The following is a 23,145-nucleotide window of genomic DNA, read 5'->3' on the forward strand; positions in this document are numbered from 1 at the left end:
ATTTTTAATAACCTTTTTATTTGAACTAGCAAGTAATATATGCTGTGTGTGTAAAATATGGGTCACTGTAATACAAGCTGTACTGAAACAAACTGAACCCCACTAGGAATATGTGCAACTAACTGATCTTGTGTGACATTGTTAAGCTCTGGAACTATATTCCTCACCCAGTTTTCAGAGAGGACTTTCTGGATGTCCAGGGATATTACAGGAACAAGACTCTATTTTAGATGTTTTTACGGAATATATTTATAAATGGCACTCAGTATACAGTAGAAAACTGGCAGTAGGTTAACTTTACATTTTGGCACATGCATTAAATGTGTAGTAAACATTAAAGCTGCTTTTTTTTGTTAGTGTTACAAATGAGAATTGTGATTCCCATAAATCACAGTGATGAGACAGTAACGTAACTAAATTTTTCATTTTAACATCCCCATAAAGTGAAAAAGGTCACTGATTTTACCTCCTTCTTCAGGAAATTAACTGCTGCTGTTAGTAACAGGAGTGTGAAATAATACTAATTAACAAAAAAAGCCACACTACATAACTCTAGGCCAGCGACTGTTAACAAGGAACATTAATGCAGGAAAAGATTGGGGATCTGTGGCTAGAAGGTCTGGTTATGATACCAGCTGTGAAAAAGACAACAGGCTTAAAGATCTCTTTGATGGCTGTATCTTCTGAGGAAAAAAAACTAGTAGTATGGGCAACTTGCAGAGAGCATGTCTTCATGAACAGTTTAATGCATTTAACTAAAATTAGAACTCAGTTATGCAGCATTTTTGCCAGTGTAATTCTTTTGTAAGTTAGAAGTAAACTGCTTCAGTGCAAAGAATCACATTTTAAATACATGTTTATTAAGCAAGCTAATGGCTGGTGAATACATGATGCATGTTTATCAAACACTGTTACAGATAAATAAGTTAATTGGTTATAAATAACATACTTCCCCCACCCAATTAAGTCCTTTTACATAGCGTATGCACTCATACCTGTTAGCAAAATAAGGCACAATTTGCAGCACAGGACTTTTAATTGCATTGGTGTGGATATAAATAACGATGCATTAATCCAATTGCAGTACATGATTTGCTCTTGGTAAAAGGGAGAGTTTTATGAGAACCAGGAAGCATAACAGATGTCTCAGAAGGATGAGAGGGCAGGAATTAAGTTTAAGAAAAGCTATTGAGGAATACAGTTTCCATGATGCATTGAATTTGATTTTCAGTTCAGATTTTATATTCTCTGTCTAATAATAAAAAAGATTGTGTATGGAAAGCTTTATATACTCTGCCAGCAACTGGAATTCTGTCACTTCTTGTAAATATGAGAATTATTTTTTGACACAAATGCACTTATATGGGTAGTGAGTGTATGCCAATAAAAAGAGCATACGATCTCTGTATTTAACTGTTTCAGAAATCTTACTAAACAGCATACTCAGCACACCAGTAATTAAAAATACATCAGTGCTATGTCAGCTTCACCTACGTTAGAATTCATTGTGCATTAGCAACTCCCTTCTGACTGTTTTTCAATGGTAAAGCTAACGTGACATCTAGTCTTTAATTCCACACATGTAAAGTGTTCTTGAAATCAAACAAGCAAATATTATACAATCGGAATGTATCATTTTGGAAAAATGTGAATTGGGCTACTGCTCTGTTCTTTTTGAAATAAACACTGCAACAACTATTTTGGTGCGCTGCAGGAGAGCAGGGCATACAAGTTTGAATGGCATGTACAGCAGCATGACAGTTGGAGGCAGTTCCCTTGAAAACTTCTTTTAATAAGTAAGGGATGGTGTGGAATCGAGTAAAAAATGGTTTCCATGCAAATTGTTCTGAAGATGAATACAGCAAACCCCAAGGCACCCATTGCGCCATCTATGAACAGGAACCGGCTGTGGCCATGCACAGACCAGTTGGGTAAAATATTCCAGCTTTAAAGATTGAGCAACTACATGCTTTTTGAAATATGGGACAATTGCTGGTTTGGGGTGAAAAATCTGTTGTCATTTGTGTCTTTGAGGAAAGACTTTGTGTCCTGTGGGAGCTTGGTGCCCAGGCTGCTGCTCTTAATTACAGTTACCTTAGAAGTCTGTGTTTAGTAACAGAAAAATGGAATAGCTGCCTCCAGTTTAAAGCCAGCTTATCCTATTAAGTAAAATACTCGCCATTGTGCATGTATTTAATTGCTTGTTACTACATTTTTAGAAGTCACAAATATAAAAGCAATGGCAACAGAAGGATTGGCTCTCTCCAGATTTTGCATTTGCTGTGCTACATAAATGGCAAGTAATAAATTAATCTGCATAAATAATATGCAGAAGCACACTTGAAAGAAGGGTTAGTTTTGTGTCTTAAAGAGACTCTGTGTCTCAGCATGAAGGATTTCTTTGAGCTTTTTCCAGTAGCTCTGAGGTGTCATTAATGACTCCTAAATCCACTGCAGTGTGAACTTTGCTGGATGGGAGGTAGTTGCATAGTGAAGTGGTGCACACACACACTGAGCAGCTTTGCCACCTATTTATTTGCTGCCGAGACCAGGTCTTTTGAGACCTTTCAGCACTCCTTATTTAGCTTTAAGAAAAGTAAATCCGAATATTATCTAGTAGATGAATTTGGTTGTATTTGCAGGAGACCTGGCAGTGGGCAGATTTCAAGCAGTGAGGGTTGGTGCAGTGAGCAAGGTCAGTTAATGAAACACCCTGGCTTTGGATGGAGGTTGTGCTGCTCCAGACCTGCTCCCGCCTGTGCCTGCCAACATCCATCCACGCGGCTGGATGGAGAACCCGACTACTGCAGTCACCTGCGTGGAAAGCACGGGAGCGCTGCCAACTCTGCTTTCATGGCTTGTCCCTGCCTTGCTCCGCACCCCTCCCTTCCTGAGAGCTTGGGTTTTCATGGGACTTGCTCATGAGACCTGTGGTTGAACAAAGTGTCAGAAAATGATTATTTTTAAAAACTGCCCGAATTCTTTACCATTTAAGCGTGTTAAACTAGCTCACCATGTGGCTCGGAAAAGGCCAAAGCCTGCCAAGGGGAGACAGGAGGGGAAGAAGGGCTCCCTGTGTGTCAGCTCCGACGATCACTCAAATTGCCATGCAGATTTAAACCCTCAGCTGAGCCTCTGTTCAGAGCCCTGGGTGGGCAGCCGTGCCAGGGTGAGGGATGGAGAGGGGAAGGCAGCCTTGCTCCTCCTGGGCCACAGCGAGGGCTTTGCCTGCGCACTGTGGCAGAGCAGCCTCTGCAACAGGCAGGAGCAGCGCAACCCGGTGAGTTCACAAGCACCCAGGGGGTTGTCTGAAGCCTGGCCGTGTCGGAGGCCCAAGAGCTCTGCTTCCAGCCGCGGATATGGAGTGCAGGCTGTTGGGGATGGCTCCTCGCCGTGTCTCCGCTCTGACAGAAGTGAGGAGTCTTGTAACTGGGGCCTGCCCCGCCAGCCCGGTGCGTTACTCGGTGTTACAGGAGACCGGAAGCTGAGTGCTGTCCCACCGCATCAAGGCTCTCCTGAAGAAGTGCTTCCTCGTCGCCGGACATGCAAGGGTCGGGTCGGCGCGCACATACAACTGCATAAACCGGCTGCGAATTCTGAGCGGCGCGCCCGGTGAAGCCCGGCTGACACAAGCCGCGGCGCACCGCAGGGTGCGGGGGCTGGGTAGGAAGGGAAGGGTAAAAACAGTGTTTTCATCTGTCTTGTACCGCATCTTCAGCTGAAGTATATATACACACGCACACACACGTACATAAATACGTATTCGCAAGCATGATTAAGTGCTTGTAATGGTCTGTCCAGCGTTTTGCTCTGCTTGCCTTGCATTTTATAAACTATTAACGAAAATGCAGCAATCATCTCTAAATAGATTTGGTAACACATTCTGACCGGCGGCGCTGCCTCACAGCACCTAAGGCCGCGGCAGGCCCTGCCCGGGACGGCGGCCGCACACTGCCGCGGACAGGGCAGCACTGCCGGGCTGCCACGGCTGACGGCAGGGCCGGGCCGGGCCGGGCCCCGCGGCGGGCGGAACCAACCTTCCCGGCGCCGGGCCCGGCAGACAGCCGGCACCGTGTCGCCAACGCACGCCCGGTGCTGGCAGGGGAGCGGGGCGGGGCAAGCACGGCGGCGGCGGCCGCGGCCATGTGGGGCTGCGGCGGGGCGGCCCGCGCCCTCTCCCGCACCGTGGGGCGCCGGCGGGCAGCGGCCGGTGAGCAGGCGGGCGCGGGTGGGAGGGCCCCGCCGGTCCGCGTCCGCCCCGGGGCCGAGGTGGCCTAGCGGGGAATCGCTTCTCCGGGTCCCTCACGGCAGGGCCCCGTAAGCCTCCCAAGGCTTCCACCTGGCCGTGGATTCCGGCAGTTCCCGGCGGCGTCCCCCCGGCCTAGGCTCGGCGTCCCGGCCGCGGCCTGCCCCCGGTCCGGTGCGCTGGGCTGGGGCATGGCCGAGCCGGGAGCCCGCCCGACCGCGCCGCGTTCGTGCCGGTGATGAGCCACTCGAGCTGGCACTGCCGATCCCGGCTAACGCCGGCCTGTGAGGGGGTGCGGTAGGCACTGGTGGGCTCCACGCACCCCTAACGCAGCTCTCCTAATGGAGACGTTTTCCCCCTGCTGCCTCCTTTACATCCCGTCAGCCCAGAGATACCTGTAGTTTACCTCGTTCACCCCATCGCTCGCTGCTGCCTAAACCCGTCTGCAGGGGCTGTAACCCGGTTTCGCTGTGATTTGGTTGCTGGTGGCGGGGCCACGGCTGGACCGTGTGCGTGTGTGCTGCCCTGGGAAAGGCCAGTGCATGTTGGCAGGGCTGGTGTGAAGGACAGTTGTCAAGACGGCGCCCGTGGCCTGTCTGCACTGTTTGAGAGGTTTTATGTTTCGTCACCGGTTCATAAGACACAAAATGAGCATGCAGCTGTGTATTTCTTACTCCGATAGGCGATGAAACAGGAATCAGAGCCCAGCGTTGATTAACAGTAGGTGTGTGTATGCACAGCTTGTTAGAGGAAATGTTTTTGTGTACTAATTGAAATACCTCAGCTGTGTGAAAAGTTCCTTCTCATCCAGGCTCTGAAAAATGCCACCGTACATAGCTTGAGAAGTACAAGTGTTCTGAATTAGCACGTGCTCTTTTATGTAATCCTGTGCGCTCACCAAGTACGACAGTGAGCGCTGTGTAAAGGTTTGCGTGGTTAGTGGTGGTGTTCTAGCACAGCATTGTCAAACGAGGTTTGTAAAGCTGATGTTTTCCATTTGGTTGCCTTCCTTTTATTTCTGCAGACAACCATGCTGATCTGTCCTTTCAGGCAGGCCTGAGAGGTACCCTTCAGGACTGCAACTGGAAAACACAGCCAAAAGCCAGCAGTACTCTGCCTGTCCCTCTGTCCGAAATGAAAAGCAGCATGTAAGTGTGGTATCTAAAATATCCTGCGTGACAAGGACCATCGTTTTCTGTAACAGTTCAGTTTTACTTCGTGACAGTGTCCTGTGAAGTCATTTTTAAATCTCACAAATGTTTAAACCTTTAATGTGGCCTAGTTTTGTTTTATTAATTGCTAGCTTTAAAATTACAGGTGTCTGGCCATCTGTTCACATAAAGTGTATAAAATCTGTTTGTTATTAATCAGGGGTAACTGGAGCCTCTAAAGGGGTGTGAGTTTTATCTCTTTTTCGTTTTGTGATGCAGAATTTCCCATATTTTACGTGACATGGATACCGGTATGAGTTTCATGGCATTCAGCTTTCGTTATTCAGGCTCACTGGGAAGAGACCTTTCAGCACTTCACGGTCATCAGTGGATCCCAAAGAAATTAAAAAATTCGAGTTCCTCGCGCAGAAGTGGTGGGATGAAGAAGGAGAATATTCAGCGCTTCATTCCATGAATGATATTAGAGTGCCCTTTATTAGGTATGGGTTTGAAGACAGATTTTTAAATAATACATACTGTTTCTGCATAAGGTCAGTAAGAGAAAAGCAGTTACCAGCCCTTAAGCTGCATATTGCAGCTACGAAAGCACCCATGTGTTTGCCATTAATCCATCCCTTTTGTTCCAGAGATACTCTCTTGAACATGAGCAGTAATTACCACCTGGGAAGTCCGCTTTCTGGAGTAAAGATTCTGGACGTTGGCTGTGGAGGTGGACTGCTCAGTGAGGTAAGAAATGAGGTTCTCTGCTTTCTCTCGTTAAAAAGCATACAGTGTTTGAGTTGTTCTATTGTTACACTGCCTAGTTTCTAGTCCTCTGAGGAGGAGCTTTTCTTTTGCATGATATATTAGTTACTGCCTGGTTTGGAGTGTGGGTTGTTCTACAAACCCCAGAGAAGGAGCTAGTAATGGAAGTTCTGAAATTCCAAGGTTCATCAGTAAGTAAGATTTCAAACACTGAAGAAAAGGAGAGGGGAAGAACAGTGTCAAAGTCTTCGAGTACTCCTCTGGGCAGTCACAGTGTGACAGCTCTTTCTTTTTTCAATTTACAAGCCTAGGCAAGAACACTTCAATCATGACAATCCTCGTTAGCAAAGAAGTGTTTTCTGTTACAAACTTGTTCTTACACGTCCATTTCTTTGAAATGCTTATCTTCAGTTTCTTATACTGGGGGTGGGGATTCTTGCCTTTGCTTTGATCTCATGGGAAAAGCAGGGAATAAAGTCAAATACCCGAGACATGCCTTCCCTCCATCAGGAGAGGTTCTCCTGGTACACGGGCTGATGTTACAGCTGCTTTTGGAGGAGTCTGCACAAAGCCGGGAGTGAGAAGTCACTGTCTGTGGTGGAACCTTTTGGTTGCACAGCCTTGGAGCAGTGCTGTATCCTGACAATAGGGATTGTTTGTAAATTTACTATTACAGGTCTGGGAACTTTATCAGCATCTGAAATGTGGTGTTAAAGAGGGACCTGAATCTCTCCCTGTGCTTTCTTTATTGTTTTGTTTCTCATTTATTCTGAGCAAAACCCTGTGGCCTTGTGAGAGCCCACTCTCTGACAAGGCTGGCAAAACCAGAGTGCTGCATCAGGTTCTCCGGCTGCACAAATGGATTTCAGGTTGGAATAACATACACGTGGTCATGTTCTGCAGCCTGTTTCAGTTTCAGAAGAGGTGATGGCTGAGGTGTTAACCTATGAGTAAGAAGACACGGGAGAAACCTGAGTGACAGCCAAGCCTGATACTATCCTGGTAAACATCAGTGTTTAGTTCTCAGCAGTGAGAAAGTCCCAGAGATAATCATATATTAGGTAACCATTAAAAAGAGATGAGGATTTACCATTACAGGTGGATGTTGAAGAAAGTAATGACCGTAATTAAATATTGGATTGTTTTCCCCCCTTTGAGGACTGTGTTGATTTTCCCCCTTTGTTTTTCCTCCATTGGAAGGTAATAGTGGCAGGTTTGGAACAATTTATTCTAAAAGACAATTTCAGTATGTCTATTGCAATGCATAATTTTCTAAGAAAATTAATACCACCTCCTCCAGATCTAAGAATTTCCTTGCTTCAATAAACATTTAATATAAAACTGCCATGTCAGAGCTCATGATTTTTTTGTTTGCCTTGTGCACTCGTGGATGTTTTCTGCTTCGTGTATGTACCTTGCAAAGCTGCAGACACCTTTAAGTAAATTGTTTTCATGCAGAGAATAAATTATACTCTGTATTATTAGCCTTTAGGTAGACTGGGAGCTTCGGTTACTGGAATTGATCCTCTGGAGGACAACATTAGAACAGCAGATCAGCACAAGTCATTTGATCCGGTCCTGGCCCAGAGAATACAGTACAAGTCCAGTTCACTGGAGGAGATTGTGGAAGAGTCTATGGAAACCTTTGATGTAATTGTAGCTTCTGAAGTAGTGGAGCATGTGGCTGACCTTGAAATGTTTATCAAGTGTTGCTCTCAGGTGTTAAAGGTAAGAGAGTTTTTGCTTTCATTATTGGGAACATTTATTCTCTTTTGTTATTAAGGCTTTCATTTGAACGGGTGTGAAGGCACCTACATCTGCATTCATTTCTCCACCTTGAAGTCTGAACCACGCTCTAGAGGTAAATTCCATTCTCCTCTGTCATGCAAGTACATCTTCCCAACTTCAGTAACTAAAGTTAGAGGAGATTTGTTTCCCCAACCCTCCCTTAGAAAAGTGATATTGGCATTACCCAGAATTGCAGTGTTGCTTTGAAGCAAGACCTTAAGAAATCTGGTTACTTCTGATTTCACCTGGATGAGAGAAAACATGATGTTGCTGCTGTTGATTGATGGATGTCAGACTGCACTGAAGCTGACTGTAATGATGTTTGGCTCCTAAGATTCTACTCCAGCTCTAGCATCACATCAGATGTGCTCTTGGATTGCTTTTAAAGGGTCATAGTTATGCCTGGATGTAATCAGATGTTGTTTTATTCCTCTCTGGTAAAGAAGGATGGTGGGCTCAGTACACAAGAAACAGTTTTCATTTAATCTCTTGATTCACCTTTCTGGTCATCAGAAGGAATATAGATGATTGGAATGAAGTGCTGAACTAATTTTGAGCCTGCTATGGTAATGGAAATTATCCTTTATTTCTACCAAACAATCTCTGAAGTTCTTACAGTTAATTGCTGGCTTTGTTTTTTGACTCTGTAATCATTAAAACAAGCACAGCATTCAGCAGCTTTAAAAATTAGGCAGTATTGCACATTTTACTTTGGTTTTAAATTTACAAAGTGTTTATTTTTACAACAGGTATTTTATGTACCTTAATATCTTCTATTTATCCATTTCCTTGGCAATGGTGCATTATAAGTGACTTTGTTAGACATTTTTTGAGGAAGGAAGTGGTTTTCAGGCTGCCCAAGACTTCAATTAGGTCAACTCTTGAAGGACTACTGAGTAATATGGTTAGAACACTATATTGTATTTAATAGTATACTTGTAAATACTTATCCTGGGATGAAATTAATTCTTACTCTTGCAGCATGTAGACTTGTAGATAGACAAATTACATGTTTTAATGCCATTAAATGTACATTTTTAAAAATAAATATTTTTCTAATTGAATATTTTAATCTTTTAATTAGCCTGAAGGTTCTTTATTCATTACTACAATCAATAGAACACAGTTGTCCTATGTCCTGGGAATTGTGGTTGCAGAAAAGATTCTGGGCATTGTACCAGAAGGAACACATGAGTGGGAGAAGTTTATCCCCCCTGAAGACCTGGAGCGCCTCCTGGAATCAAGTGAGTTCCAGGCTGGATGATAGGAATGCAGAGAGGTATTCATATGGTCCCTGCAGAAACGGCAAGGAGATAAGTTAGGTGGGGTGTGTGCTAGCAGTAGTACGCAGCTTTTCCTCTGTGAGTCACCAGTCATACATTATGATTTCTGGTTTAAAGACGCTACTGCTTACTGGATTTTGCATAAAGTAAGTAAACTAAGTGGAGCCCTAAGGATGCAGAGGTCACTCAAACAAAATCACTGGTACAGCTGCTCTCTGTTTGATAGCCTAAATGAAAATCCCAAGGTTTCCCATCCTGTTCAGATGACAGAATGTATGAGCTGAAGTGATTCCATATGCTCTAGGTCAGGTTTGAGAAAATAAATGTATTGGCATTCCAGAGCTGCACTGCACTGTTTGTCATCTTTTCCTTGGGAGAAAGGTGGTTTTATTTTTGGTTGCTGCTCCATGCTCTTTATTCATATTATACGACTAAAAGATTTCTTAAAAAATGTGAAGATTAAACCTACCACAAATTCATTAGTCAGATCTTGAGAAACTGTATGATACTGATTTGAAGAAATAATTAAATTGCCATGGCTTGCTTGCTTTTAAAATATACAAAACACTGAGCTGGGAAGAGTTCCACCCATTTCCCTCCTTCGCTGCAGATGTTTTAAAACCCTCTCACTTTGCTTTATTTGACCGTAAGGAAGCTGTCCTGGGTTCAGCTATAACAGTTATTTTCCTCCTTCCTAATAGCTCATGCAGTGCTGAATTATGAGTTGAGCTGTTCTCTTGGCAAGGTCTTTTCCTGGTGCTTTGCAGTACTGCTGTAAGGAACATGACTAATACCAGTTCACATATCGGTGCCTCTTTCTGTTCTCCCTTCAAAAGGAGAAGGAGGTGCAGTGCAGTGATTTGTTTCAAGAGTGTTTGTACTTCCATCATGTACCCTGATGGGACACAGCAGAGCCATGCAGTGAACTGAGAGCTGCTCAGCAGGGAGTGCTGAATCAATTTTCATTTGCACTGAGTCCTTGATGGCATTTTTCTGCCTCTTTCTTACATTTTTCTGCTCCTAAGGGGAATTTACAGAATCCTTCCAAAGATATGCTCAGGTTTTCACTTTGAAGCATGTGACATCAATCTGAAGAATGTTTCCACCCACAGAAAACGTTACCAGACACAAAGATGTGGTGAAGTTGGGGTTTCTAGCTTATGACTTTGCAGTGTCTCACTGTATAGCATTCTAATGGTACATGGTCAGGCACAGAGCTACTGCTGCTGCTGCCAATAATGGGACTCACTGTTACCAGTGATGCCTGCTGCTGCTGCTTGTGGTGCTTGCTGTCTGACAAAGGCCAGCTTGTGAAGCACTGCTCCCCAGCTCAGAGGAAACAGCCTGTTTAAGGCTTCTTGTTCTAAATGATTTGATGTTGCAGTGACTTACAGTATTTAAGAACATCACTTGCTTTATGGCTTCTTTCTTTTCTAGATGGCTTTTCAGTCAAGACAGTGAATGGGATGTTGTATAATCCCCTTTGGGGGTCGTGGAGCTGGACAGAAAGCACAAGTGTTAACTATGCAATGCACGCTGTGAAGTCTGGGGCTCAGGGACAGTCAAGCCCAACAGATGCTCCATCAGAGACGGAAAGCAAACAGCACTCAGCCACAGCTGGCACTGCCGTATGATGGTCTGAGATGTGTGGTGATGGGCTGTCACCAGGCACAGAAAAGAAGGTTTACCCAGATGAACGTAATAAAACCTTTTGTAACAACAAGCTTGCTGTTTGTATTAATAATGCTATTTTTGGTCACATATTTTTGGGCAGTCTCAGAAAAAAACAAGTGCCCATTATTTCAGGAATCTTTTAAGGTCAAAATGAGCAAAGGTTTTAAAGAGTATTTTTATAAGAAAGTAGTTTCAAATTGTTGGACAGAAAAATGCAAGTTACTCTCTCTGTAGCTTGGAGGAAGCTCTTATTTGTGATGGCATTTTCAGATGACACGTAGAATGAGCTAAAAGCCACAATGATGTACAATAAATAAAATGCCTTAGGTATTTAAGTTACCTAACTCAGTTAAAATACAGGAAACAAGTATTTAAAAAACATAAACACTTATTTCCATGTTATGTCCTCTTCCTAAGAGGATAAAAAAAAGAGCAGCAAACCTTTTCTGTTGGGTCGTGGTGTTTTCTGCAGTTGACATGAGCTGATTGTGCGGTGGAAGAAGAGTCTCCTAGACCAGACTGCCCCAGCTGTCAGAAGCCTCTTCACCATAAAGGTACTTGTGGCTATTATTTCAACTCTCTGCCCAGATAAAGGAAAGTAAAAGTTGTGGGTAAAACTTTCTAAGCAACCAGAGCTTTATGCTAGAAAAATGACGTTGGCAGTCTGTCCTAGAATTGAAGTGCCATACCTGCTCAGCCTTACAGCCCTGATGCTAGGGGAAGGAAAAGTGTTGGTTTACAAGGAACCACAATGTGTGTGTATCCATTGCTCTCTTTCCTTCTCTCCTTTCAGCTTGCATACAGGCAGAGAGGTGGCCTGGCTGTGTTTGAAGGGAGGAAACCAAAACTTTTAAAAATGTTTTTATTTTTCCTTTGAGTTTTCTTTCTTAATACTTGTGCATTTCTCCCACTGTAGTGGTTTGGTGGACTAAATTATTGTTCTGCGTGTGCATTCTTACTGTTTTGCTGAATCTGCACGCTGCCTTAGGATCCAAGTTTCATGATTGATCTGATGATGCCTGAAAGAATATTTATAATGGAAATACTACTAATTTATCGGTATTAAGACTAAAAAGGATTATCTAGTGTGATCATTTCCATGACAGGAAGTTCTGTTTTATAATATTTGGCTATAGCTTGGCTTTGAAAAGATTCATATAGAGAGTGGAGTGATGGAGGAACCACTACATTGATAAGTCTATTGTTCCAAAAGCTCATCAGTTGAAGTGGTCTAACCTCAGATCCTAGCCAGTGATGTCTTATCATCTTCGTTTTTCAGGGTAAGGACTTACCAGCTGTAGTTTCAAGTGAAGTCAGCCCTTAATTTTCTCTTGGATAAATGGACTGAGATTATCTCTACAGCTATTACCACTACAGTGGTGAGACTGTATAAAATTTTGTGGTAAACATCCTTTCTGAAGCATGACAGCAGAAATGGATGCAGCATTTCGGAAATGGTTTCACTAATACTGTCTGCAAGAGGAAAATATCTTTCTTTCCACTTGACCACCTTTTCTGCAGGGGAGTCTCTGCTCCATTGGTCATGCATGCAGCGTGCCACATAATGTTCAGGAGAGGAGTGGCACTGGGCCAAATGTGGAGCCACAGCAGATAACCAGTGGTCTTTGTTCCTGACGTTCCCCTAACCAAGTTAACAGCTTCAGCGTAAGTTACTACAACTGTATGGTTGGTTGTTTCAAATTTTGCCAGCAGTGAATTGAAAGAAAACAGATTCTGAAAAGTGCTGAGACCTGCACAGATTCCTGGGTTAGCCCACTAGAAATGTCCCCCAAGGGGCACAGTTTCCCACTTCATCTATTTGTTTTGAGACCTATCAAGTGAAATAAAACTAATGTAGATAAAACTGGAATAGAACAGCTAATTTTTGTTCGCTTTAAAAGCCTTAGATCCAGAGGCTTGTGTGACCAGCTGTTATCCTGGCTTTCTCATCCTTTCCTTTCTTCCCACTTGCTTGTTGCTTGCTTGTAGTTCTTCATTAAACTGTGAGCTGCCTGGGGAAGGAACTGTATTTTTTTTGACTGCTCTTCCTATTTCACTTAATAAAAAAACCTTTGATGCTGCTTGGTTCTCTGGTAAGAGGAATCATGTACCTAATTAACAATGGTTGGCATTGAAGCAACAAGCACATGGACCTAATTGTCTGTGGAAACCCCTGTTTTTGACAAAAACCTTACCACGAGCACCTGACATTCTGCTTCTAAGCATGCACAGAAGCCCTGCCAACCTGGGAGAATTCAGTGAGTGGTGTGGGCAGAGGGGTGGGACTGCTTAAGCAGCTCCTTGTGTACCCATGGCATGTCTCCAGATGTCCCTATGTGCTCTCTCCTCACTCTCTAGCCCTCAGGTTTACTCTCCTGGTGGAGTATCCTATCTGTTATGGCTGTATTTCATTCCTCTGGTTAAAACAATCTGTTTTAAAGCTAGAATGTAAACAATTGCACTAGAGATACTTTTAGCAAGATAAACAGTGCAAGAATTTCCTGCACCTTGCTTTTTAGCTCTTTTGGGCTTTTTATTAAAAAATCCTTGTATTATTCATAAATGTGCACCTCTGGCACAGTGTGATTGAGTACTGTGCACTGAGTACACGCTACATATTCATGCTGCAGAAAGTTTTTTCTTACTCTGTGCATAGGAAACCAATCAAAATTTCACACTTCTCTTAGCCCAGTTCTGTGGAAATTTAATAGGTGCTATTGAAGGGGACAGCATTTAAATCAAATTTGCAAATCTTTTGGCCTTCCTGTTGAAACTTGTTCATGAGTATGAAGCTGCAGCTTTGACGCTTACAGAAATAGTGGTGATAGGAGATAAAGTCATGTTACAGCATCAGGCATACACTTGGGACTAGGGGTGAGGCAAGAGGTGATTCTCACCTTGAAATTGAGAAAGTTGTATTTTGGGCTGGCTCTTTTTCAGTCTCTGTGTTTATTTCTGGTTGTAGACCCTGGTTCTCCTGTTCCCAGCTATTTGTTTCTGCAACACTGCAATCAGAGCAAGGAGCTGATCTGCCCCAAAAAGTCAAGCAGAGCCAACCATGGTGGTCTGGATGGTCTCAGCTATTCAGCCCTGTTGTGGTTCATCGTGTTGTCTCATCTCTCCCCCATTGCTCCAGACAGTCCCAGTCCCAGCCCTTCACTGAGACTGATGCTTGACTTGTTGAGGACTAGCACCAGCCAGGAGGTGAGCAGTGCCAGGAGGGAGCATACGGGCAGAGAGAAGGTGGGGCAGAACAGCCCCTTGGAGAAGGGCAGTAAGCTTTAAGGTTGGCTTAACCTGTGTTGTGGAGCAACAGTTTCAGATAATAATTGAAACATTAATTGCAGTAAAACCCAATTGGAGTTGTATGAGAGCCTCAGAGGAGATTTGCGTTTAATTTCCTTGTAAAATAAAACCAGAACTTGCATTCCATCATGTCCTGTTACACTGTCTTGTTGCCCATTGTTCTTTGCTGATCCAGTGACATTAAATGTTCATTTTTTAAGGACTTCACAATTTCTTTATGTATTTTCCACAAACACCCTATGTCAGGTTCCTAGGAAAAGGAGAGAGAGAGTAGTGGGAAAAGAAATATACAGTGGCTATGAGCAGAGATAAGAATAAAGACTATCTTGTAGAAAGTTTTTCTGAAAATGGCTTCTCAAGTTCTTTCGTTATGTTGAAATCTCAGCTGTAAGTAAAGAAGAAAAAAACAGCTTATTTATTTTCCACACACTTCTAAAAAACACTTGAAAGGAACAGTCACATATAGCCTGGAGGTTCAGAAGTCAGAAGGCTCAGCTTCTGTAATTAGACAGCCTGCTGGCGCAGACAGGAAGAGAAAAAGTGAGATGGAACATGAATCATCACATACTGCAGTTGCAGGGATTTGAGATGCACCCAGGAGTACATGGAATGAGGGACAGTCATTCTCATTGAAAAGCCAGAAACTGTAGAAGGAAGAAGTGTGGTGCCTGGAAGATAAATACAGTTCTAATGGAGATGCAAAATGTGAAGTAAAATTACAGAGGGCAGTCAGGTTCAAGTGTGCCTTCAAAGAAGAACTGACAGTTGGGAGAGTGGCTCTGTGTCAGTCTGGAGCCTAACAGTTCAGGTATTCCCAGTCTCCCACTTGGTTTTGCACATTAGCCTCCTGTGTCTTGTAAATGCCCACACCCTTGCTGAGCTCCTGGGAAGGAAAGGAGCACTCCTCTCGCTTCAGACTGAGGGTTGGTCACTTGGTAATCGTGAGTTGCTGCCAGCTCCCTTATTAATTGTGCTCCCTATGTTAGTGTGAAGATCTTTTACCCTGCCACATACAGATGTATTCCCACTTACTTCTTTGCATTAAATTCCCTTTTATCAGGAGCAATAACCTAGAGCAAAACTTTGTCACTATCTACTCCAAGATGCCCACGGGTATGAGCAACTTGTGTCACAGAATCACAGAATCACAGAATCCCAAGGGTTGAAAGGGACCTAAAAAGATCATCTAGTCCAACCCCCCTGCAAGAGCAGGGTAACCTACAGTACATCACACAGGAACTTGTCCAGGCGGGCCTTGAATATCTCCAGTGTAGGAGACTCCACAACCCCCCTGGGCAACCTGTTCCAGTGCTCTGTCACTCTTACAGTAAAGAAGTTCTTCCTGATGTTAACGTGGAACTTCCTATGTTCCAGTTTACACCCATTGCCCCTTGTCCTATCACTGGATATCACTGAAAAAAGCCTAGCTCCATCATCCTGACACCTACCCTTTACATATTTGTAAACATTGATGAGGTCACCCCTCAGTCTCCTCTTCTCCAAGCTAAAGAGACCCAGCTCCCTCAGCCTCTCCTCATAAGGGAGATGTTCCACTCCCTTAATCATCTTTGTGGCTCTGCGCTGGACTCCTTCAAGCAATTCCCTGTCCTTCTTGAACGGAGGGGCCCAGAACTGGACGCAATATTCCAGATGCGGCCTCACCAAGGCTGAGTAGAGGGGGAGGAGAACCTCTCTTGACCTACTAACCACTCCCTTTCTAATGCACCCTAAGATGCCATTTGCCTTCTTGGCCGCAAGAGCACATTGCTGGCTCATGGTCATCCTCCTATCCACCAGGACCCCCAGGTCCCTTTCCCCTTCACTACTTTCCAGCAGGTCAACCCCCAACCTGTACTGGTACATGGGGTTGTTCTTCCCCAGATGCAAGACTCTACACTTGCCCTTGTTAAATTTCATCGAGTTTCTCCCCGCCCAACTCTCCAGCCTGTCCAGGTCTCGCTGAATGGCAGCACAGTCCTCTGGTGTGTCAGCCACTCCTCCCAGTTTTGTGTCATCAGCAAACTTGCTGAGGGTGCACTCAGTTCCCTCATCCAGGTCATTGATGAAAATATTAAACAGCACCGGTCCCAGCACCGACCCCTGAGGAACTCCACTAGTCACAGACCTCCAGCTAGATTCTGCGCCATTGACCACAACTCTCTGCCTTCTTCCTTTCAACCAGTTCTCGATCCACCTCACTACTTGATCGTCAAGCCCACACTTCCTTAGCTTATCTATGAGGATGCTGTGGGAGACAGTATCAAATGCCTTACTGAAATCAAGAAAAACTACATCTACCGCTCTACCATCATCCCTCCACCTAGTCACTTCCTCATAGAAGGCTATAAGGTTGGTCATACATGACTTCCCCCTCATAAAACCATGTTGGCTGTTCTTAATGACCCCCTCATCCTTGATATGCCTAGTGATGGAGTCAAGAATAAGTTGTTCCATCATCTTTCCAGGGATGGAGGTAAGGCTGACCGGTCTATAATTACCCGGGTCCTCCTTCTTGCCCTTCTTATAGATTGGTGTGACCTTTGCCATCCGCCAATCCTCAGGCACCTCGCCCATTTCCCACGACTTACCAAAGATGATGGAAAGTGGCCTAGCAATGACCTCCGCCAGCTCCCTCAGCACCCGTGGGTGCATTCCATCCGGACCCATCGATTTACAGATGTCCAGTTTGCATAGCTGATCCCTAACCCAATCCTCATCTACCAAAGCAAACTCCTCCTTTGTCCTGACTCCTTCTGGGGCTATAGAAATCCGGGGCCCTCGGGGAGAGTCTGCAGGAGTAAAGACAGAGGCAAAGAAGGCATTCAGCACCTCTGCCTTCTTTATATCCTCTGTCTCCAGGGTACCCACTTCGTTCAGCAGTGGGCCTATATTGCCTCTTGTTTTAGTTTTATTTGCTATGTATTTGAAGAAGCCCTTTCTATTGTCTTTAACCCGACTAGCAAGATTGAGTTCCAAGGAGGCCTTAGCTGTCCTAATTGCCTCCCTACATCCTCTAACAACTGTCCTATATTCCTCCCAAGCGGCCAGCCCCTCCTTCCATAATCCATAGATTCTCCTTTTCCACTTGAGTTTGCCCAGCAGCTCCTTGTTTAACCATGCCGGTCTCCTAGATCCCTTACTTGACTTCCTACTCATTGGGACGCTCCGATCCTGAGCTTGGAAGAAGCGGTCCTTGAATGCTAACCAACTATCTTGAGCCCCTTTACCGCCTAGTACACTTTCCCATGAGACTTCCCTTAGCAGTTGACTGAAGAGGCCAAAGTTGGCCCTTCGGAAATCCAGAACTGTGGCTTTGCTAGGTATTCTATTCCTCCCACACAGGATCCTAAACTCCACCATCTCATGGTCACTGCAGCCAAGGCTGCCATTGACCGTCACCACTTCGACCAAACCCTCCTTGTTGGCGAGTACTAAATCTAGCAGCGCTGCTCCCCTAGTTGGTATGTCCACCATTTGCATTAAGAAATTATCATCAATGCACTCGAGGAACCTCCTAGACTGTGAATGACTGGCTGTGTGAATCTTCCAGCAAATATCGGGGTAATTAAAGTCCCCCACGACGACTAAGGCATGTAGTCGCGAGGCTACTTCCAGTTGCCTGTAGAAAGCCTCATCAACTCCTTCGTCCTGATCAGGAGGTCTGTAATAGACCCCCACAACTGTATCACCCGTGCCAGTCAGCCCCTTGATTCGTACCCACAGACATTCCACTTGCTCCTCATCCGACCCCGGACAGAACTCAATACATTCTAGTTGCTCTCTCACGTAAAGAGCAACTCCACCACCTCGCTTCGCTGACCTATCTTTCCTAAAAAGGACATAGCCATCCATCTCTGTTGACTTGAGTCAGCATTTATTTAGTAGAATTACTAATGTTATCTTGTTAAAGGGAAAATGCAGAAGCCCAAATGCACAATTTCTCTGCCCCATCACCTCATCTTTGCTGCTGAGGGGTACTTCTTCTCCCTTACTGCCTCTGCTGGGCTTTGCTGAGCCTGCAAGGGAGTAGTACCACATGGTGTACAATCATCCTTCAGTACCTCTAAAGCAGAGTTTGTGGTTTATTTGTTTCTGTGCTGTCTCACTATAACTTTTCTGGTTTTCTAGCTTGGGGTGAATCTTGTTGCATTCTTTCCTACTTCACGATGGGTGACCAAAAAACTCTTCTTTTTATGTAGCACACTGTCTTGCCATCGTAACCACAGATTTTCTCCAACCCCTCCTCCAATGGAAAGTAGAAACCTGCTTTTATAATCCTTTCAAAATAATTTGATTCTGCTTAGGCTGAACAGTACTATATATTTGAATAAAGGTAACATTATTTTCAGATCATGTTTTTGTGATAAAAATCAGGCTGTATTTCCCATTTCTTCCAGGTTATAGGAAAAAAATCCTAATCATTTAAAGCTTGTGCTACCAGTACACTTTATTTGTATTGACACACATCCCACTTTCTTGAAGCAACTTAAAATATCATGTTTTATTCTAACCAGAAGGGCTGTGATTTCACCTGGGCTGTAAAATCACCTGACATGTCTTGACTTACACATGCATTAATTACACAGGCACCTCTCAGTGCATTAGGAATGCAATATATATATTTTGGTCTGCATTTTATCGTGCTTTAATTCACCCATGGAGTCACTCCAGCAATATAATCAATATTCACTCTTTCTAAAATAATCTTTATTTTTTCTTCTTAAAAGGATTGTGAAGACCATTAGTGTTCCATTAATAAATCCGAAACCTCTGTTGCATCCTCATGAGATGTGTTAACTGGAAAAAAAACACCAATCCTGAAACAACTTGGAGCTTGAACTTCAAATACTGCCTTGTACAGTAGCTGTAGTGTAGAAACTTGCAATAATAGAAGACATAGAAAAATATATGTTTATTTTCCTGAATTAGATAAGCACAACCTGAAGTCCTATAAAAGCAGAAGTAAACAAAGCATAAAATAAAAGGATACCTCAGAAGAACATATCCACCTCATGAAAGTAACTGCCAAAGTTAGCACATTTACCCTGAATGCCCTCTCACGAAGCCTAGCTCTGAAATTTGGGGTTTAATTCACAGCTTTGCCTTATAGCTGTTAGAGATGTGGCAGCTCAGAGATGCCAACCAGGTCTTGACAGTATATTCTGCAAATGTTACTTCTTCTGAGGATGCTGTCAATGGGAGAGCACTTACAAATGGGCAAAGACTGGGAACCACCGCACTGGCCTATGGCAAGCAGTTTGTAGCTGGTTCCCAACACGGTTCCGCTACCAAGAAAGTTCTGCATGAAAGATCTGACTATAAAAGTGTGTAGTCTTTGTTATGGCTTTGTTTACCAGAAAGTACAAGGTAAACCTTGGGGAACTACTGGAATTGTACTTAATGTGGACTTAGATACAGGTAAGTTTGTATAGCATGGAGGCAGTTCAGACTCTGGATGGTCTGCATTTCCTACATATTTGTACCTTTGTATGTCATTGAAGTTGTCATTAACCCCTTTTCTAAATCCAAACTGAAACACAGAATGACTGTTTCGCAGTTATACCTTAGCTATTTTTATCTGAATAATTAAAAAGATGTGCACATGAAACTCAAGCTGCCCAGAGAGATCATTAATATTACAACAAAACCAATCCTGCCAGCAGTCAGTGATTGTCTCTCGGAAGGATCTTGGAGAGCCTCCTGGTGATGAAAAAGCCTTTTTTCACCCTCTCATAAACTCAGCCCTCTGACAAAACGCTATTAAATTATTCTGCAGACAAGGGCTCAGTATGTTTGGGCTATTTGTGGTGACCTCATAGTGGCCTTCCAATATCTGAAGGATGCCTATGAGGATGCTGGAGAGGGATTCTTCATCAGGGACTGTAGCAATAGGACAAGGGGTAACTGGTTTAAACTTAAATAGGGGAAGTTCAGGTTAGATATAAAGAAGTTCTTTACTGTAAGGGTGGTGAGGCACTGGAACAGGTTGCCCAAAGAAGTTGTGAATGCTCCATCCCTGGCAGTGTTCAAGGACAGAGCTTCATCAGACATGGTCTAGTGCGAGGCATCTCTGCCTGTGGCAGGGGGGTCTGGAACTAGATGATCTTAAGGTGCTTTCCAACCCTAACTATTCTATAATTCTATTTCAAAGAGAAGGAAAGCATTTCTGTACCACTGTAGGATGCCCTGCCAGCACACAAAATGAGAGTCCAACCTGAGCAGGGGTGTCACTTTGGCTGGGGACAGCTGGTCACTGTGCATGGGCACAGCAAGATGCTTTCACTTCAGGCACAGCAACCTGGAAAAGCAACCCAAACTGACTAATGGAGATCTTAACAGCTCCCTGCTGCCCGAACTCTGACTGCTTGGAAGAGAGAATGGCAGCAAGTAGGAGCCATAGGTGATATCAGTGTGGGAGACAAGTGGAAGATGGGTGGCCCTATTTCTCAGAGCCTCAGGGGCAAGTGACACTCTGCTGCTCAAACCCAGTCAGCAACAGTACAGGAAAGCAAAACTTGGGGTGAGGCATTCAGTGTGAGCCCCGATTTAAAAAAAGCGTTGTTAGTTCTCAGCCAAAATATAGATGGGACAGCTTCTGCAGTGGGACTCCGCAGAGACCCATTGCAAACAGGGATTCTGACATGTGCTGCCAGCTCCACGGGCAGCCCACCACGCTAACTGCAGGATTTTTTAAGAGGTGCAGTGAACCCAAAGGCATTACAGGGAAAATAAAAAAATACATTGATGTAATGAAGATCAAGAGCCTTTATACCAACATGCAGAATCTGGTAACACTGATGAGTTTCTTAGTGCCTCCCTGCCCCAGATTAAACTGTAGACCTCAGAAGAAAAATTTGGCTTGCTATGTAAGAAAGTAGGCTTAGCTGTATCTTAAAGAAATCTACTTATTTTGTTCTGTTGTTCTCTCTTCCTTTAGGTAGCCACACTAGAACAGATTACAGATAAAAGTGTGCTTTAACATATTAGGTCTTGTTTTGCTCTCTGTGATAATATACCTGAGGGATGACTGTTGCAGACTGTGCCACACTTGCTGTCTGAAGCCAAACAGGCATGAGAGTGCATCGCTGTTGGCTCTTATTTTCCCCACTCAAAAAAGAAAATCGGTAATTTAGCAAAGATGCAGAGCTGGATTCCCACACTCTCTGAGCAAGACAGCAAGGTGGCTGATGTCCAGTGGGCATCACCTGTGAGCTTCAAGGTAACAGTGGGAAAACCAGACTGTATCTCAAGAACCTATGATGCACAGGAGCAGAAAGCGATACCCCCTGCCAAAGTACTGCAGCTTGGCTTCCTCAGCACTACTGCTGGCTAATAAGCCTCTCTAATACAAGACATTGGGCACAGGCAACAGTGCTGCCTTGTGAGGCTGTGCACCTTCCCTGGAGGAATGGCTACCAGCACAGCCAGGGAAAAGGCAGGCTGAGGACACGCTCTTTGCTGTCTTGCCTGTAGAGCATCTCAGCTACCAGACTACCAGGCCAAATGGACTGAATACCGGCTGGCAGGAGTCTTAGAAAGGCTGGCAGAGCACCACTAACAAGTCAAGTGTGTAGGACAGGTATGAGGGTACAGAACCTGTGTTTTGTACCATGTTCTTTATTTGCTGTTGTTCCACTGTGGCTACCAAGACATGGCATTGGGACCTGCACCTTTTAAATGGCCAAGTCTGGCCAGTGCTATGCAGGTCATAACCAACCTCTTAACATCTGGTTTATGAGCAGCACAGCAAGGTTGTGGGGTGTCTGTGGGGATCTGTATCTGACACATACCATGAGGCACATGGGTTCTGAGCTGAGGCTTCCTGTGCTGTGTTCTACAAGGCACCACTGTGCATTGGACAGTTGCAGCCTCCACGAAACCCTGCACCCAGAACAGGAGTAACATATCACAAGGTCCTTCTCCAAAAGAAGGCTGGCAGTCTCCTTGCTGAGCACATGCTAAACAACTGACTAGAGTACTGCTGTAATAATCCCGGGGCAACCGGTTTGCCTTACCGTCTCCTTGCACCTGTAAAGCATCTCAATGCCAGCAAACGCACAAGCCAGACTAGCAAAACACAGCATCCACTTTCAGAGCATAAATTGCAGTAATGCTTCCTCCTAAGTACCAGTCTTGCCTGCCTTGCCCAGGGTAGCACTGGAAGAGAATGATTTACTCCCTCTTTCCCTCTCTTCTCTCCCTCACAGGTTTTCCCCACTTGTGCTGGCCACTGACTCAAAACAGGTTTTAGGATAGCTCATTTGCCTCTGAAAGAAAAGCAGTGGCAGCAGCTGGGATGTGGATACCCAGGACCTTTCTCTGCCCTCACAGAAGCTTTGATCCCATCTGTCACTGGATCCCTCTTATCAGTAACACAGCAAGTAGTTCCCTTGCAGCAGCAAAAGCTGAGACCAGTGAGCAGACTGTGACTGGCCAGATTTATTAGGCTGTCTGCCACTTGAAACAAATCTTCAGCCTGAGATTTACAGGTGCGGTAGCAGAGAAAACCCACTTTTCTTCCTTGTGTTTTCATTGCCCATTTGTAAGAATTTAACAAAACCTCATGCTGCAAATAATCAGCTGTGGCATAAAGCAGCTGCTGCTCCCACTTTCCACTCTTACTTCACTACCTGTGCATCATCTGTACTGTGAAATGCCCAAAAGCTGTGATGAAGGTACTCAGCCAGCACCTCACTAAGGAGGAGGGCAAAGGAGCGCAACAGATTTGGAGGGAGCAACTTCTGTCTGGAAGGAGATTTGCTGAGCCCCTGGAACCTCTCTGATCCCATTGATTCCCAAGAGCGGGGCGTCAGCACAAAGTCAAACACGTGCTATATATCAAACACGAGGCTCTTGCGCTGTACCCTGTGATTACTGAACACCCATGAAGAACAAATTAAAAGCGAGGAATAAATTGGAATTTTGCAAGGAG

General features: G+C 44.4%; 1 protein-coding gene across 1 annotated transcript; it reads left to right on the forward strand.

Annotated features, from left to right (window-relative positions):
* Positions 1-4,089: 4,089 nt before the first annotated feature.
* Positions 4,090-10,956, forward strand: COQ3 (coenzyme Q3, methyltransferase). The gene is made up of 7 exons (XM_065681181.1): positions 4,090-4,210; positions 5,271-5,394; positions 5,745-5,897; positions 6,045-6,144; positions 7,648-7,890; positions 9,035-9,194; positions 10,671-10,956. Exons 1-7 carry the CDS (start codon positions 4,144-4,146, stop codon positions 10,865-10,867), a joined length of 1,044 nt encoding a protein of 347 aa, XP_065537253.1. The 5' UTR covers positions 4,090-4,143; the 3' UTR covers positions 10,868-10,956.
* The last annotated feature ends 12,189 nt before the right edge of the window (positions 10,957-23,145 follow it).

Source organism: Lathamus discolor, chromosome 5 (genome assembly GCF_037157495.1).
Source record: "Lathamus discolor isolate bLatDis1 chromosome 5, bLatDis1.hap1, whole genome shotgun sequence".
Lineage (NCBI taxonomy): Eukaryota > Metazoa > Chordata > Aves > Psittaciformes > Psittacidae > Lathamus > Lathamus discolor.